Here is a 19,535-nt window from a genome sequence, read left to right on the forward strand (position 1 = left end):
GTAACTTTCAGAAAACATAGGACCTTATATTCACATAAGTAGCATGGACTGTTCATATGGATATAAGTAGATATACTTTAATGTAAATGTGTATTAAATACTAGAAATATTTAAGGTTTTAATATTTTTGATGAAATGTTACTAAAAATACTTTATTTAGAGGTCAATAAACAAAATATCCAAGAAGGGACTAGTCCTGAATTAGGTATGTGGATATGACTTACCTGTTTGAAATCACATTGTTGTAGAAACAGACCAAGTTCTCATTTACCACCTCTTTGTTTTGCTGGATGAACCTCTGTTCATGTCCAAATGCCCTGATAGTGGACACTCCCAGCAGAGTCTCGCAAAAATGGGAAAGGATTGGAGAGCGAGATGCTCCTGCCAATCGTCGAATCTGCCGAGAGCTCGCCATGTAGTATCTCTAACAGGAAAACAGAAAGAGGTGGTCTTGAAGATGTAGCCAAAATTTCTTCAGCAGTATGAAAATGGCAAGATATGTGTGTAGTGGGCTAATGAGCAGCCCCCAGAAGTTAAGTTCAAGTTCTAACCTCCATTGCCTGTGAATATGACCTTATTTGGAAAGAGGATGTTAGCAGATGTCATTAATATCTTGAGATGAGATCCTTAGGGTTGGCCTGAAATCCAGTCTGAGTGTTGTTATAAAAAATAGAGAAGAAGACACAGACATAGGGAGAAAACCATGGAGGATAAGATTGGAGTGAGGTACCTGGGAGTCAAGGAAAATGCCAGGGGTCACTGACAGACAGTCACCAGAAGTCAACAGAAGCCTACTCCTGGATTTTAGACTTGTGGCCTCTAGAGCTGTGAAAGAATAAAATTTCTGTTGTTTTAAACCACCAAGTTTCTTATAGGAGCCCCAAGGAAGGAATGTACCTTTGTAACAGTGAAAGTGTTAGTAACAGTAAAAAGCCCAAATTCTGGACAGCACAATTCGAACATAATTGGGCAAAATCAAAGGTCCATCTAGTCAAGGCTATGGTTTTTCCAGTGGTCATGTATGGATGTGAGAGTTGGACTGTGAAGAAAGCTGAGCACTGAAAAATTGATGCTTTTGAACCATGGTCTTGGAGAAGACTCTTGAGAGTCCCTTGGATGCAAGAACATCAGCCAGTCCTCCTAAAGGAGATCGTCCTGGGTGTTCATTGGAAGTATGAGGGCTTGAAGCTGAACTCCAGTACTTTGGCCACCTCATGCGAGAGTTGACTCATTGGAAAGACCCTGATGCTGGGAGGGATTGAGGGCAGGAGGAGAGGGGATGACAGAGGATGAGGATGGCTGGATGGCATCAACCGACTCGATGGGCATGAGTTTGAGTAAACTCCGGGAGTTGGTGATGGACAGGGAGGCCTGGTGTGCTGCAATTCATGGGGTCGCAAAGAGTCGGACACGACTGAGCGACTGAACTGAACTGAACTGAATGCTCTCAAACAACCCCTATTGAGTACCTACTGTGGAAAAAGGTCTATGTTAAATAGCTGAAAGCATGGCTAGGTGGTTAACCCATTAAATGAAGGAAGCCTACCAAGTGTACAAACAACAATATTTTTGTGATAGTGAATGTGTTCAGTCGCTCAGTCATGTCCAACTCTTTGCAATCCCATGGACTGTAGCCCACCAGGCTCCTCTGTCCTTAGAGTTTTCCAGGTGACAACACTGGGCAATATTGCCATTCCCTTCTGCATGATGTCTTCCTGACCCAGGGATCAAACCCAGGTCTCTTGCATTATAGGCAAACTCTTGACCATCTGAGCCACCTATACCTAACTATAATTATGGAAAATTTTTTCCACTAAAAAATTTCAACATGGCCACAATTATGATCGGTGCTTCCCCTCTGGACGATTGGGATGAGTGGACTGTGGAGAGCTAGAAGGAGTAAGCCTGAGTTAACTGGACCACCATTCATCAGCCCCAAATAGTTGCTACAAACTGGGAAGTGAAAATAAAGAGTTGCCGTATCTTGCAATTTTTTTCAGGAAAATCTTTTATGTAAAATTCCTGATTTTAAAAATGTCTTCATTTTGGTAAAAACATTGAGCTAGCTAAGTGAAAACATATCTGAAGCCACATGTGGTCTGTTGTCTTGGAGTTTACAAGCTCTGCTCTATGCTAAGTGTTCTGTAGAATACAAAGGATGATGGCATTCTGAGCCTGCCAGGGGACTTAAGAGATTGTCCCAAAGAGAATTTCATAGAAGTTCAATGAATTGTTGAAGCCCTGGAGTCTCTCCATAAAATTATACAGAGCTCTGAGCTTAAGAACCTTTGATCTAGATTAATGCTCCTCAAACTTCAGCAGAAATTACCAAAGGATTATAAAACACAGATTTCTGGGCCCCAACCTGAGAGATTCTTCATCCCCCCAGCCCAGCTCTGTTAGAGTATGATAAATAAAAATTATACATACTTGCTTGCAAAATATGATATTTTTAAAAGAAGAGGTACAATTGGAGATTCTGATTCAATAGGTCCATGGGTCCAGGGACCGCACTTAGCACTGATCTAAGGCAAACTTCTTATCTTACAGGTGAAAGAAACGAAGATTGGAAAGGGAAGTGATATACGAAGCACAGGAGTCAAGAAAGTGACTAGAATTTGAGGCTCCTGAGTCTATGTTTGGGGCTCAACCTACTAAGTTCCCCTTCACAAAACTTGGTTTCTAGACTCTTTTTCATTCCTAGTCACCCTATTATACTGCATCAACCACAAAATTTTCACTTGTGATACGTTTTGTTGTTTTTGGTTTTTTAAGCAGATACAATTGATTCTCAACATCATTCATCAACTTCTTGGTTATTTTCTAAACCATAAAACATAGTTTCTGTCCCAGAGAACTTACAGTCTTATTGAGGAGACAATTTTAGGTCCACTAAAAAATAAAACAAAACCAAAACAGCCTACAAAATAATATAGCATAATACAATAATATACTATAATAATATAGTATAATAAGTCCATAATACCTTCATAAGTCATATCTTTGCACTGTTTTGGTAGAGAATGCTTCACACAGAAAGTAGAATATAACCTATGCATAAAGGGTAAGTAAGATCCAGGTGGCAGAGAGAAGAGGGGCATCATAAGAAATAGGAACAATAATGATAGTAGACATGTAGAAATGAGCAAATGATTAACAGCTTGATTTGGACAAACTGAACTCCAATAAGAATTTTAAAATCTGGGTTTTGAGAAAACATTAAACTACAAGAACTGCATCCTTTCATATAAAGAGCCTCAAAACACTATTATATTTAATTTAAACAAGTGCTAAGAAATTTTGTTTTTACACTATAGCCTCCCAGTGACATTATCTTGGAATTCAAATTGGCTGACTACATTTTAATTAGAATATAAAGGTGTACAGCTATCATGAGAGATCTGTTTAGTACTTCTAGCAATAGTTTCTTGATAGCAGGGTAACAGGGCAAAAGGGAATATTTGTTTCTCTCTTGAATCTTCAGGCAAATTGACTTTCTGCTAAAATGTAAATAACACCTAGGTTTTGTGGTGGCCATAAAAATGCACAACTCAGTTCCCCTGTTGCAGGCTACATTGCTGGCTGAGAGCATGGTGCTGCCTTTCCAAATCCACTCCTATTTTAGAATAGAGACCACTTTTCCCTCAGGTGGCTCCCAGAAAATGACTCAGCATGGAAGGAGTGTTAAAACAGACTCATTCAGAGGTCACATGGGAGCATCAATGGGCAGTGTTGGTTGTGGACTTCCCATTCATTCAACCAAACCTCTTATGAAACTGTTCTGCAGTCCAAGACTTCCTACCCAATCCTCTTCCTTTCTCTTCTTCCTCAGATTCCTAACCATCTGAGCCATTAGGGAAGCCCAACTAGCATTTGACTGTGAACTTGGAAGTTATTAAAACATACAAATCCATGAACTTACCTGTATAGTGAAATAAAGGAAAACCAAGGGAATAACCCCCAGAATGAAGAGTGGCAAAGCTCCCACAATGACCAAAACTGTTCCAATAACATCCAGGGTACAATTCACCCAGGTCCGTATGTAGTAATGGAAACGCATATCAATTATAAACATATCCTGAAAAATTTGACATCAGATCACTTTAACTTTTCATGGTTTAAAATGAGGGGAGGAAGACATGTATCATTCAGTGTAAAAATAAAACCATTTACCCAAAAGTGACAATCTGAATCTTAAATGACTTTTGCCCTTTTCAACTCACCCCCACATATTTTTCAGTTATAACAATTAAGAGGGTTTTATAGTCCCAAGATGTTTATGATCAAGCAGTCTGCATTTCCCAATCACAACTACATGACACTTGATTTATACGACTGCCATATTTTAAGGTTATGGCTATGTACAGTCTAATACAGGAGCCCCTAGCAAATATATGGCTATTGAGTACTTGAAATGTGGCTACTGCAAATTGAGATATAACTGAAGTCTATAACACAAATCAGATTCTGAAGATTTTGTAAGAATAAAAAATCAAAATATGCAATTAATATTTTTACATTTATTACACATTAATGTTTCAGGTATTCAGATATTCTGTGTCAGATACTCGACATATTAAGATATACTATTATAAATAATTATTTCAACTGTTTCTTTTTCATTTTCTATTGTTGCTACTAGAAAATTTTAAATTACCTATGTGGTTTGCATAATATTTTACTGGACAGTACAATTAAAAGTACTTAGTTGTAAACACAACGGGTAAAACCCTATAGGTAAGCAGAGACATTCTGGGAACCTCCATCCATTCCTCATTTGTTATTAGTGAGTTGATAGTTTTTTTAAAAGGTTTTTTAAAAAGTTTTTTCAATGGCAACCCACTCCAGTATTCTTGCCTGGAGAATCCCATGGATGGAGGAGCCTGGTGGGCTGCAGTCCATGGGGTCACGAAGAGTTGGATACGACTGAGCAACTTCACTTTCACTTTTCACTTTCATTGCATTGGAGAAGGAAATGGCAACCCACTCCAGTGTTCTTGCCTGGAGAATCCCAGGGACGGGGGAGCCTGGTGGGCTGCCGTCTATGGGGTCGCACAGAGTCGGACACGACTGAAGCGACTTAGCAGCAGCAGCAAGCATGCTTAGGGACTTTTCTGGTGGTCCAGTGCTTACGAATTCACTTTGCAATGCAGGGGATGTGGGTTCAGTCCCTGGTCAGGAAACTCAGGTCCCACATGCCATGGAGCAAATAAGCCTGTGTGCTGTAAGTAGGGAGTTCACTTGCCTCAACTAGAGAGTCTGTGGGCTGCAGTGCAAAATCTTGCACAAGGCAACTTAGACCCAATGCAGCCATTGGGTCTAAGAAAGAAAGAAAGATATTTTTCAAAAGGTACAATGCTTAAAATCCAGATATCTCAATATAGACTTAACATATTCTTCCCTTTCTCTGTCTGAACCACTGATTCTCAAACTAAATGTGTGTAAGAATTGGAGCTATAGACACCACAGCACATGCACTTCTTGGATTCTTTCAACAATTTTTAAGAGTTTTAATTCTGTGTGTGAGATGTGACTCTGTTATACATCAATTAGGAATGTCCCAAGAATTAGAAATTAAACAATGAAATCTACACTGAACATAATCTCATTTTTTGAGAATGACACTTTTCACAAATGAGATTGTCAAGTACTAAATGTGGGTCATCATTTATTTACATATGCTATCTAATAAGATAGGGTTTCCTTACCTTGGTGAACCTACTGATGACCTGGCCTATGGGATTGGTTTCAAAAAACTGGAGTGGGAGATGCAGCACATTGTCCAATAGCTGAGCATGCAAAACTCGAGAGGCAGCCAAGGATCCCCTGGTGACTACATAAGCTCCAAAGCACACACAGAGACCTAAACACAAATTGCTATCAGGGACATGTTAACAGCTTCAACTTCAAATTTTAACACTCAAGAAATTGCATATCATAGAATTTATTTTTAATGGAAGACTCAAGTATCAAACTTTAGAATGTGTAACTCTGGACCAAACTAAGCATAAATGTACATGGCACGCTGAAAATAAATACAGATGCTCTGATGGGGTATCAGAGCAGGGCTCTCTTATTTTTGAGCATAGCTTCTAGAGAAATGCTCTGAAGATGAGATCAAACAGGTGGATAGAATTTTAGCAACCTATTAACTTTATAATGTCTTGAGGGACAATGGTAGTCACTGGTGCTACTAGGCAAATAGTTTCAGGTCTCCTAGCTTCTAGGTCCATGGTAGAATTATACTTTTTGGCCCCCTTGTGATTGGAGACACCAAAGAAATAGTTCTGAACAATACACTGAGGGAGAAACAACACATGATACTTCCAGATTAGAGCATTTAATTGTTGGAGTCAGATCTGCTAAAGCTCCTATTCCCTTTGCACAGTGCCTGCCAAAGTTTAAAAAAAAAAAAAAAAAAGTCGGGTTGCTTTTCCAACTTGGGCTCTAGAATCAGAAAAAATCCCCTTCCTAATCAACAATGCACAAGTGGTGTGAGTGAGGAATAAAACTTTTTGGTCTGTCAAGCTACAGAGATGTGGTTGGTGGAAGGGTTGTTCTTGACAAACTAAAAAGTCAGAAAATATAATCAACATGTAGCTTTAGTGGAAGAGGTTAAAAAACAGTTAACAGCATCTATTGACGATTGCGAGCTGTGTTAGACAAAATACTGAATATAACAAGAAAGAGGCAAGCTCAGAAAAGGGCTATCCAGGTGTGCAAGAAGAAATGAAAGGACAAAGAATCGCCGACTTGGGAACTTGTAAGGTTGGAAGAAGAGATGTTTGGTTATAATGATTGATTCAAAGATGAATATGTAACTCAGTTGTTTCAAGGAGAGTAATTTCTTGGGTTTCTATGGAGGGCAATTTGAAAGATAACATTTCCATCACCATGTGAAGCTTAAGGATTAAGCAAATGAGGAAAACGAGTAGAACTGATAAATAAAGAGTAGTGGATACTTAGTTTGAGCCCCCTGGATCAAGTGAGTTTAAAGACTTGTGCCTGGACTTCTCCGTTTGAGGCATCAATAAACTTTCATGTTATCTGAGACATTTGCTTTTGAGTCTTCTGGAATACACAATTACTTTGTTGATCTCTACTATATAAAATTGTTAATAAAAGTGTGTTGGCAACATGATTCTTATAGGTATAATGTGTAAAACAAAGCAAAACAAAAATAGTTGACCCTGACCACCTCAAATTATTTTAGCTAGTTCTGTTATATTTTAAATAACAACACACACGACTGTTAAATAATTTCTTACTCTTAAATATTTCCTATTATTTTCCTACCTCAATCCCCCACACTTTCTAGCCCTTCTAAAAATAGGTTGCTGCCCCTTTTCCCCTCAAATATTCAGTGTTTACATTACTACTAAACATAATATTCATGAAGTTCACTACATTTACAATGCTTGTACCACTATTTTTCTATGCAACAAGAACTCATCTATTCCCAAACAATTCAAGAGTCAGCAAAATTCTTTTGAATATATTCGAACTCATCAGATATTCTATTATTTCTTTTATCCTCTTTTGCCCCCTCCTCTTGCAACACAAAGTACTATCTTGGAACCCCCTGTATTTCTGCTCTAAACTGGAACATTTGTGGGGACAGGCTTCAATTCTCAAATACAGAAAATGTTGTTACATATTATATATTTGATAATTTCTATCTGCATTTACTGAAAGTCTTACTATAGGGATGTTGAACATCCTGGATTGTTACTCTAATTTCTCCTTATTTATCATTTGCCATCTGTTTCTGATGCTGTACATCTGGGACTATCTCCTCCAATTTATCTTCTCACACTTGTACAACCTCTTTAAATTCTTTAAAATTTTTAAGAAACTTCTTGCTCTTAGATTGACCTTATTTCAGCACATTCTGCACTTGCTCTGCTTCTGCCATGTGAATATCTAAAGATACTAGTTAGATATTTTAAGCTTCTCTTATATACTGAGTGAGTATGAGTATTTTACTTTCTTGGTTCCACTGTTCTATTTGTTAGCTCTTATTTATACTGTTCACTTGATTAAAATGCATGACCATCCATCATGACCAGTTTAAACATGCGAGATAAAGACATGCTTAATCCAGAGGTACTTGGTGTGCCAAGCATATACATTAATTAATAATTAATATTTAATAAAATAATATATAAAATAATAATTAAGACATGCTTAATCAAGATGTACTTGGTGTGCCAGCGCATACATTAATTTCCCCCAACATTTCTGTCCTCTGAATGGAAGTTCCATGTAAGTAGGTGTGACATTGCAAGTCTGATATGGTGATTTAGACATGCAGGCTGGAACTTCTTCAAAAGCCACATAAGGAGGCCATCTTTAATATATGTCACACACACTAGTAACCTTCATTTTCTTTTTAAACATCAGCTCCTAGTTTTCATTGTACTCCTACTGGGCCAGCTGGTATATAATAATACATGAATAGTGCTGGGGATCGGGCGGGGGTTGTAGGAGAGGCTGGCAGGCCAGAACAAAGCTCTAGTGAACCACTTGGATTATTTCTATGCTACTTAATCTTACTCCTTGTACTTGTGTTTCCCCAGTGGATAGACTGAACCACTCAGTATGTTTTACAGCTTCATCTAGTATTTGTTCCTGGTTACAGGTTCTTCTACCTTGATTATCAGTATAATCGGTTACGTAGAAATTCATCACTGTGAAATCCCCTGAACCCTTTACGTTTGGATTTCTTCACTACCATTTCAGTGGAATTCTGCAAGGTAAGTAAAGTAAATGATCCACTCATTCATCTCAAATAGGAAGTAGCAGTGTACTCCTTAAACACTCCACTTTGAAAATAAGGTGTCTATATTTTACACATTGGGCTGGAAAAGAAGGTCCTAACAAGGGGGCATAAAACACAATCGATTAGGGGTGTCCAGAGTGTTCCAGAGATTCAGCCCATAGCTGAGAACCAGAAATAAAATGTTTAGGGCTATTTCTTTTTCAGAAGATAAGGTAGGATCGTTATCATTGTTATAAAATATAGATGCAGTATTTTCTGCTTCAGTACTCCAGTTTTGTTTGAATGTTAGCCTTCTATATTATTCATACCAGGCCTCTGGTATTAACATGTGAAAGTGCTATTTATGCTTTAAAGCTCAAAAAGTAATGTAAGCTTTTATGATATCAGTGAATACAGCCTACTTTTGATTGGGTCAGGTTCCAGAGGATGCAGCTGTGGACCACTAATAAAATCAGGAATTATAGAGTTTCACTTCTTATGAAATAATTTAAAATTTATAACAGTTACATTTAATAGTAAGTCAAAACTTTAAATTTTTAAATGTAAAAAACAAAAATTCAGTCATGAAAAAACCTTTTTGATTAAATTGTATATAATCTGTTACTTTCATTACAAAATAATTTTTACACCTCCTGACAGTTAATTAAAGTAAATGAGTAAAATTTTGAATACTAAACTTGCATACCTTGCTTAGTATAGGAAAATAACAGTATTTGGTCACTTAAAATATTCTCCAAAGGATACTGAATCTCCCTTAAAACTGTAACAGGAGCTCAGTAGGTTGGTAAGAGTTTAACTCTCCTATATATGATGATAGACACAGGTATAGAGATGTATATGGGATATTTCTTTTGCTGCTCAGCATTCTATTGCTATATCTCTAAATCTACCTTCACCTCATTGAGTTGCAAACCACAAGCCAATAAACTTGACTCACTGGTTTAGAACCAAGCACATTCCAAGTCTCTGAATCTCGTTTTAGTTATTAACATAAAAACTCTTTTCCCAATGAGTGTAACAGAATGACAAACCAAGCATAAATTTGCCTCAAAATATTTGTTTACTTTCCATGGAGATACTTATAGCTAGTACTATGGGGACATAATAAAAAAATAAGATAGGAGAGTAGAAAACAAAGCAAGGCCTTGAGTCACATACTTTTAAATGTTATCCTCATCTTCTGTTACCAAAAGCATGTATTCTTTCTGTTTTCCCTGATGCATATCCTTAGACAGCAAGACTTCCATGTAGCTGATTTGTTATTTCTTATTTATTGCTCTCCTTCACGTTATCCTCTTTTCTCCTTATAAATACACAAAGATTGTCTCTAATTTAAAAAACCTTTCCTTTAATGGTTCTGTACTTTTGAGTACTATACTTTTGAGAATCTTTCTTCTTCCTCTTTCGAATCACTTAACTTCTTTGAAGGACAGTGTGAATCTACTTTGCTTACTGGGGGGAAAAACAGCAGAAAAATATATCCACACTTCCCACTAAAGGTGTTCCAAATTGAATTCATAATTTCTCTGTTCTATCACTTAAGACTCTTCCCCACTGGTTTCTTTAATTTTGTCTTCATTGTTTTCCCAATTACTCGAACTTCAAAATCTCAAGTGATGCTCTCTTCTTACACACAATAAATCTTATATATCTTTTCACCGCAATGTCCTTGCTATCCACCCCTTTTCTCTAACCCCACTGCAGTTCTCTGACCCTTCCTCCATTCATGCTTTCTTTAGTCTTATTCCATTCCCTACCCATTGGTTAGCACTGGACTAGATGCTTTTAGTGACAAGGAGATGGATCAGATAAGAGACCTTTTTGTACTAGTTTATCTCTCATCTAGACGCCTGAAAATACTTGATTAATTTTATCTCTACTGATCCCAACTTCTCCCTGGTCTCTGACTTTAGTCCCTCCAATAAAAATCCATCTGTTTTTTCATCACACCAAATTTATTCATACTCTGAAAAATAATTCCGAATTCTGTCATGTTTTCCCCAAAGTTTTACACTTGCCTTTTCAACCATCATCTTTAACACATTTTCAAACTACCTTTCTGTTTCTCTACTGCCCCATCACTTACCTGAAGATGACTCAGACTGGCATCCTCAGCTGTGCCTCTATCCCCCTCACCTTTCCTATCCGTCTTTCTGAACATCTTTCTCTGCATCTCTCACCTCCCCTTCTCTGTGATCTCTGACAAAACTCAATCCATCTTTTCAGTGTTGCCTCAAATGCCAACTATGCCTTGGGAATTATCTTAATTTCTCAACCAAATATAGCTTTCCCCTGCTCTAAATCCTCCCAGTGTCATCTTATACTATTTTATACAAATACTGCTTGCCATGTAGTAGTAAACTTCACTTACAATGCAGTTTTTAACAGACTCACTGACTGATCTTCACATCAGTCACAAGCTTCCCACATACGGTGAATGGCCCTGTAGTCAAGACTTTGAGTCCTGAATGACTTAACAGATAAACCTCCATTTTCTCAGCTATAAAATGGGGATAATGATACCTTTCTAAATACTTATTGGCAAGATTAAATGAGACAAATTTTTTAGTATGGGTCATGTAGTTGACACACACAAGTTTCCGTTTACTCTCTCAAATATGATGAATTAAAAATATATGTATTTGAATTATCCCAAAGTATCTGAATATTATGGTGTAGATTAAAAAAAAAAAAAAAAAAGCCTTATGCTTGCGTCCAGATCAGTTAGGTTAGAAAAAGAAAAGAAAAGCAACTGAAAAAAAAAAAGCTAGAATTTTTTTTTAACCTTGCATTAATCCCAGTAATCCATAGATGCTTAATTTATTGCTTCTTATTTGCTTCCATTCTGTGAAATCATTCATGTGCTTTGCTTCTTTTGCCCAGGTACTAAGCCAGAGATTCTGTCCAGTTCCCAGCAAATTCTGCCCCAGGCAAGTGACCACATTCAGCCACACCCAGAGCCAGCCGAAGGCTTGAAGATACTTCAGAATGACTGAAAACTTCACCTAAAAGCAAAATTGTTTTTAAAAAATGATAAATTACTGTAATTAAAAGTCATACTAAAAGCTAGATTTAAACCTACTGTGATATATTCTAAGCTTTATGACTTTGATTCAAATTATTAACTCCTCTAATCTTCAGATTACTCATTTATAAATTGGAACAATAATAGTAGCCACCTTATAAGTACAAGCAAAGTACCTGCACAGTCCTGAAGGCTTAAAAATAAGTGCTCAAATAATGTTAGTTACTGTCACTAACAAGAATATACATAGTGAAATATATATAGCTAAATATCTTTAGTAAATAAGAATATACATAGCTAAATATACATAGCTAAATAATTAAACATCACTCTAATGTCCGACAGCTCATTTACTTTAATTTCCCCAAAATATTATATAGCAACTCCCTTCAAATTCAATAAAAAAAATAGATGGTATTTGTTAATAATACTTACATGGGAGTGGTTGGTAACAAATAACGCTAGTTATTCTGGTACTTACCCCACCAACAGGAATCTTTTCTTTTCTCACTGAGAACTGTTTTCTTTGATCCAATAAGGGCCTGATAAAGCAAGACAAAATGTTCTTTTTTTCCTTTAGATTTTTAGATCAACCAAACAGTTTTTAAAAGTTATACATTCTTAATCCCTTTTTTTGCATATTCATCTGCTTCATTAACGGCAACCTAACTTTGTTTCTTTAATCTTCTGGAAGGGAAATTGTTTATTCTTCCATACTCCACATATTTTAGAGCCAGGGCATATTACCTGATTTTTTCATTGTTTCTTCTAGAAAATTATCCTTCAAACTTGAGCCAAACTCCTAGACGGTTTAAACTAATTCCATCCGGCTGTACCGTAATCTGTGACTCCTCAGGTCCTTGCCTCCTGTCCTACCAGAAGACTAGCATCAAGCTTATTCATGCCACCTCATTCTGCCACCATTCTAGGGGATGGCATAGCTGACAAGGACAACCGTATTACACTCAATCTCTTCTCAACTTCATGACCTTCATACTTTTAGAGTCTGTCAGCTGCATGCTACATTGGCCATCAACTTTCATGACCATAAACCATGAATCTTATTACCTGGAACTAATCCACCTTTGCAAACCCAACTCTAATTATTTCAGCCTCTGGCCATAATGTAGCCTCTTCTGTTTCTAAATTGTACATTCAGTTAGTCTCACTATATTTGGTTCTTATTCTATCGAGACTCTCAGTTTAAAAATGCAAGTTTCTATCATCCATGCTCCCTAGGATGACTGATGATCCTGGTCTACCTGGGGTCTCCCTGGTTTTAGCATCAACTGTCCCACGTTTAGGAAAACTCTCAGGACTAAGCACATCTATGTCCTGTCTTGAATCTTTTCATTATTCAGCCTGTACTCCATGATTACATTTCACCCAAATGGTGGTGGTATTCTAAACTTTAATCGTTTTCCTTTTCTTTCTATTAAGCTTCAACATTAGAACTCACAAGCCAGTCCTGATCACACTTGCTCCCTATCTGTGGACTGCTACTTCAAAAGATCATAAAGCCTTGCAAACTGGATCCACCATAAATTAGTATCTTCCTTCCATGTGGGTTTTCATAGTGCCTAGAAATTCTTGCATCTCTCAGAAGGGGTCTTCACATCCTATCTGATGGAGAAGGTCAAAGCAGAGAGGGACGTCAGTCACCACACTTCTACATTTACCTGCATCTCCACTCTGCCTCTTCTGACTCTCTCCTATAAAAACCAAAGATAATTCTCTCCTCAGATCCAAGGATAACCTTATGATCTGAATCACATTCTGCCCATTTCCTCAAAAGACATCCATTAACTATAATTATTTCCATACTTTCCTGTTGATGAGTCACTTGATAGTGCTTGATAAAAATGCAGATTGTAAGATTCCCCCTCTGGAAACCCATCTTTAAAGGAATGATGCAAGGGATCATTTTATCGCATGGCAAATTTTAAGACCCTCAATTGTTCTCTTTTTTAATCTTCATCTACTTCCTTTCAAGCATCTCTTTCCCATCAGCCCACAAAGAACTACACATTTTTCTCATCTTTTAATTAATACCATCACCACAAAAATGATTCCACCCTCATTCCTGTGTTGTTACCCTCTTACTTCCTGCCTTCCTTCTGTAGCCAAATATTTTTCTGCCAAACCATCTTTTTTTTCTCCTTGAACTTTCCAACACCTGGCTGAAAGGGTTTCCATCAGTGGGGCCTTGATAAAGTAAGTACAATACTTACTGCTGTATTCTTGGGATACTTTGAAAATTATCTCACCTAAACTCTTCATAGAAATTAACATCATTGATCATCCCCTCGTTTAAGATATGTTTCCTTTAACTTCCTTACCATCATACCTTTGTGTTTTCTTCCACCTGTCTAGGTTTCCATTAGTTTCTCTGTCTTCTTTTAACATTTATATTCCATGACACTCAGCTCTAGTCATTATTCCTTTTGTATGCCCCTCTTCTGAGCAATCTCCTCCAACCCCAGTTTCAACAAACTTCTTCTCTGTGGGTGACTTTAAAATGGACTTCTCAAGTCCAAACCTCTTTTCTGAGCTCCAGATACATACAGTAAAAAGCTTACTTGCCATCTGCTTCATCTCTACTTGTTTATCTCAACCACCCTGGACTGAACCAGTTATTTCTTACCTCTTCTAAAGCTTACTCTGGCCAAAACACTTCCTCTGTCTCAATCTTGACACATTTCCAACCATCACCAAGGAGCTGTCAATTCTTCTGGAATTGTATTACTGAAGAAATATTTGGAAAATACTGAATAGCACAAGGAAGAACAAGGACAAAGGAGGAGAGAGAAGAAAAACACAGAGGAATAGAAACAGAAGAAAAATACTCATAATGCTATATTCCAGAGATATCTGGTGCTAAGGTGCTTGTGAGTACTGCTGGAGTCTTTATGTGTGTGTGTGTGTGTGTGTGTGTCTTCTTATCTGACTCTTTGTGACTCCATGGACTGTAGCCTGCTAGGCTCCTCTGTCCAGGAGGTTCTCCAGGAAAGAACACTAGAATGGGTTGCTATTTCCTTCTCCAAAATGTGTGGTGTCATAATTCAAATGTTGCTCCTTAACCAGTCTTACTGTTTTTAAAAATGTACATGTGGTCTTTTCAACTTAATATAAAAAGAACAGACATTACTTTGCCAACAAAGGTCTGTACAGTCAAAGCTATGGTTTTTCCAGTAGTCATGTATGAATGTGAAAGTTGGACCATAAAGGAGGCTGAGAGCCAAAATATTGATGTTTTTGAACTGTGGTGTTTGAGAAGACTCTTGAGAGTCCCTTGGACAGCAAGAAGATCAAACCAGTCAATCCTAAAGGAAATAAACCCTGAATGTTCATCAGAAGGACTGATGCTGAAGCTGAAGCTCCCATACTTTGGCCACTGATGTGAAGAGCCAACTCATTAGAAAAGACCCTGATATTGGGAAAGATTGAAGGCAGGAGTAGAAGGGGATGACAGAGAATGAGATGATTGGATGGCATCACCGACTCAGTGGACATGAGTTTAATCAAGCTCTGGGAGATGGTGAAGGACAGGGAAGCCTGGCGTGCTGTAGCCCATGGGGTCACAAAAAGTCGGACACGACTGAATGACTGAACAACAACAAATATAACCAACCTCAAATATCATTCTATAATAACATTTTATTCTGTCATATGGCAATGTAAGATTTTATGCTTTTACTAAGTTAAGACTTGTTGAACAAAATCAAAACTTACGCCTGTTGTAGATTTTTCCTACTTTACTATTGCTATAATGCTCATTCTGTTTATACATCTCTCATGGCCCCTTGTAGGGACGTAAGAGCATGAGACCCGCTAAATTCTAAGTCATTTGATACATGAAATATCAAACTGACCTCTAGAAATTCTGAGCTGAGGTACATGCATGCCCCCATTTCTCCATGCTTCCCATTCTGTTTATCAGAATAAGAAATGGCTATTTGATCAGTTCAGTAGTTTTTCCCTGCCCATGTTTGGCATTTCTGTCAAGAAACACTCTGTGGGAGGTCGTGGTACATGCCCTTTGCCGGATCAGTTTCACCATCAAAAAAAAAAGATACACTATTTAACAGACACTTTCATTGGAATAGCTCCTGGTATATGATTTGGGTTAATTACTGTCATCATCCTTCAAGCCCTTGGCATGGCTTCTGTTTGGATAAGCAAATTTAGCATTGGTGTCAAGCCAAAAAATTAATTCTTAATGTAGTGGGATATAAAATGCTATGAAACCCAACTGTTAAAAGGGAATTAAAGCATCCTAATTAGACATAACTAACAAAGACCAATAATTTAATGAACTTTACACAAAAGTTTCAATTTTCACAAACTACAATGTTAATTATCCTTTTTCCATGAAAATATTGCATTTGATCCAGGGCATTTTGTTGTGAACAACAGGTTTTATTTGAATTTTAAAAGAGCAAATTATTTTGTGCTGGTAGAGAAGTTTTACAAATGAGTCTTGTTCTGTCCTTCAGAAACCCTTGGGAAAGTTGGCACAATATCTGTCTGCATATTTTTGTATAAAATATATAAAATTAACATACTGAAACCATTATCCCTGAACTGAGCCTACAGTTGTAAAGTACAGAGTATGTATGGGAGGATTAAAGTGATTAATAGAGTCTGACATGAAAGCCAGAAGGGGGCAGTCTAGATACTAAAATAGCATTTCCAGTTCATTTTATTCAGGGAAGATAGTAATAAGGATTTTAAGGAAATAAAATAATTAATATATACCATACAAAATTAAACCACAAAATGAAGAATAAAATGTTGAAACAGTTCCTATTATTTTAGTCCCTATTTGAAAACAAAACTAATGTCATAAAGTAATTCTAATTCTTAAATTTCAAAGGGAGAGACTCTCAAACATTATTTGGTCCACATTCCTTTCCACCTTTTCTCTTGATGGGTAGTCAGTTTTCCTGAGAATCCTTCCACAAGGAAGATTCATTGTTCTATTTCAGTACATCCCACTCTAGAGAGTCGTTGTGGTCGCTATTACTTCCTTCTATCTTCCAGTCTCTAGTCTATCTTAATTCTGCACAAATTGGAAGTAATTGAGTAAGTTTAAGAAATACAAGTTAGATTGAAAGTCAGGAAAATTTTCTCCATATAATGTTATCTTACCGAAAAGTAAAGCAGATTAAAAAAAACGAAAGCTAGACTAAGGATTGTATAGAAAGTCGTAAAGTAAGAAATACATGGAAGTATGTAAAGAAATGCACATATTTTGGAGAAATGAAAATAAGTCTCTGATCTCTCATAGACAACATAAAAATGGTATGGAGGATTCAGGGACCTCCAATAACACTTTTATCACAGTCATTAAAAAGTTAAGTTTGAGGCCAAGCTGTGTTGACATGAATGTGCCATAGTACAATGAGGTAATCTTTTTTGATGCGATCTTTACTGAAGAAGTAACTTTCAGCAAGCTGGTTTCTATTTGGCCTCCGTAACTCGATAAATGTTTAGAAACCAGATCTGTAAACAAACCTCTATAAGGACTGGGGTGCTTTTTTCAAGGAAAAAATTTGCAAAAATTATGCAAAAGTGGTCCACCAAAACTTTGAGAGGTTCAATTTAAATATAACTAAAGATGACTTATAAATAAGGAAAATGATTTACTATAGAGGAAAGGGTACAATTATGTTTACAACAATAATTATTACTTTTTCACTTTTAAGCTTTAAAGCAAGCTACTTATTGAGTGTATGGTGAGACTATACACAAATGAAAACTATGATCCAGAGATGTGTACAAGTGCCACAGCACAGAAATTTCAAAGTCTGCTTCAGTGTTTCCGCTTCAGTGGATTTGCTTTTCTTGGAGACCCTTAAAAATTGCACTCATATAAATGAAACACTGTTATAATGGTAAGAAAAAATAAAATGATAGTTTAAAGTTCCCTGAGTGTTCTTTCAGTCTCTAGTTATTTATTCATCCATTCAAAATGCTTATTGAACACCAGGTTACAAGCTATTGAGTGTTTAGTTGAAATGTGTTATTTAGATGGCAGTAACAGAGAACAAAAAGACAAAAATTCCTGCTCTTATAAAGCTTACAACCTAGAGGTAAGAGAAAGACAAAAAACAAGCAAATACATTTTCTACTATGCAGATAATTAATAAAAATTATGGGGATAAAAGCAGAGAAGGGATAGGAAATACTGTGATATAAAATAGCGTGGTTGAACAAGTCTTCATTGATGAGGTGATACTTGAGGAAAGACTTGCAGAAGGTGGGAGAGCATAAGCCAAATGGATATCTGGGAGAAATATGCCCTAACCAGTGGGATCCCAGGGAAGGAGCATGTCTGATTGCCTAGGAATAGCAGAGTCAGGGCTGCTGGAATAGAATAGTGAAATGAGCTTTAGGAGGTTCTGAGATCAGAAAGATAGACAGGTTCAGGTCCTCCAAGGCTTTAAACATATGTGCATGCTAAATTGCTTCAGTTGTGTCTGACTCTTTGTGACCCCGTGGACTGTAGCTTGCCAAGCTCCTCTGTCTGTGGGATTCTCCAGGCAAGAGTACTGGAGTGGGTTGCCATGCCCTCCTCCAGGGGATCTTCCTGACCCAAGATGGAACCCACATCTCTTACATATACCTGCATTGGCAGGTGGGTTATTTACCATTAGCACCACCTGGCAAGCCCTTAACAGGCCCTTGTAAAGACTTGGGATTTCACTCTGAGATGTGAACCTTTGGAGATTTGGGGCAGAAGACTGGTATGATCTGACTCATATCTGTAAAACAAGCCACTTGATGTAGGTTGTGAACAGACAGTACATGGACAGGCTGTTGGCAGGAAGACTCATAAGAAGACAATTACAATAATTCAAGTGAGAAATGACAGTGATTTGGCAAAAGGGTAGCTGTGAAATTGATGAGTAGTGTTTGAATTCTGGGTTATTGGATCTACTTTGAAGATAGAGTCATTGGGGATTTGATGATGGATTGGATGTGGAAAAAGAAAGAGGTCAAGGGTGATTGCAAGATATTTTTATCTAAGTAACTGGAAGAACAGTGTTGCCATGAGCTGAGATTAGATGTCCAAGAGGAGGATCCACCTCTGGGGTTCAGAGGACAGGTTGGGCTGGAGATATACACTTGGTGTAAAGGTAACTTAAGTCATGAGACTGGATGACAATACCTAGCCAAAAAAAAGAAGCAGTCCAAGGTCTTCAGGATCAAAGAGGAATAATTTAGTTTACCTACTCATCTAAACCTGGTATACACACAAAGCTCCAATCTGCAGCATCTGCATCATACACACATTCACAGGACTATCAATCCTTTAGAACAATTCAAGGTTGAAACTACAAAGTTCTGAGCTATTAGATCCTAAAGTATTCATTTCTCTGTAGTTCATTCCAGCTCTCAACATTAGCAACTTTGATGCCAGGCAGCTTTCAGTAATTCTAGCTGCTTATTTTTAAGTGACTCGTTGCTATTCTTTCTTTCTTTCAGTCTCCTCTTTGCAACTGTTGGGGGTAGAATTAGGGCAAATAGCTGATTAGGTTAATTTGCTTCAATCACTCTTCATTTTAGTTACTTACAAAAAGGAAAAATAAGTATAATACAACAATTCAATCGGAGTCAGAGTTTTATTATTTTTATTTCTCTTTCACTTTCTCTTATTCTTTCCTCTCTCCTTCCTTCCTCTTGTTTTTCTAAATAGATTCATTTGGGGGATATTTTTAGCAC

The 19,535-nt window shown here is 37.2% G+C and overlaps 1 protein-coding gene across 1 annotated transcript in view; it reads right to left on the bottom strand.

The window, feature by feature from the left end:
- LOC122428741 (multidrug resistance-associated protein 1-like) overlaps window positions 1-19,535 on the bottom strand; it is a 91,148-nt gene that overhangs the window by 14,787 nt on the left and 56,826 nt on the right. Inside the window, exons 17-21 of the mRNA XM_043448826.1 lie at window positions 12,289-12,349; window positions 11,568-11,787; window positions 5,709-5,863; window positions 3,923-4,078; window positions 225-424 (exon numbers count right to left, since the gene is read on the bottom strand). Coding sequence (XP_043304761.1) covers window positions 225-424; window positions 3,923-4,078; window positions 5,709-5,863; window positions 11,568-11,787; window positions 12,289-12,349 — 792 coding nt within the window. The remainder of the gene's footprint in view (window positions 1-224; window positions 425-3,922; window positions 4,079-5,708; window positions 5,864-11,567; window positions 11,788-12,288; window positions 12,350-19,535) is intronic.

Source organism: Cervus canadensis, chromosome 27 (genome assembly GCF_019320065.1).
Source record: "Cervus canadensis isolate Bull #8, Minnesota chromosome 27, ASM1932006v1, whole genome shotgun sequence".
Classification (NCBI taxonomy): Eukaryota; Metazoa; Chordata; class Mammalia; order Artiodactyla; family Cervidae; genus Cervus; species Cervus canadensis.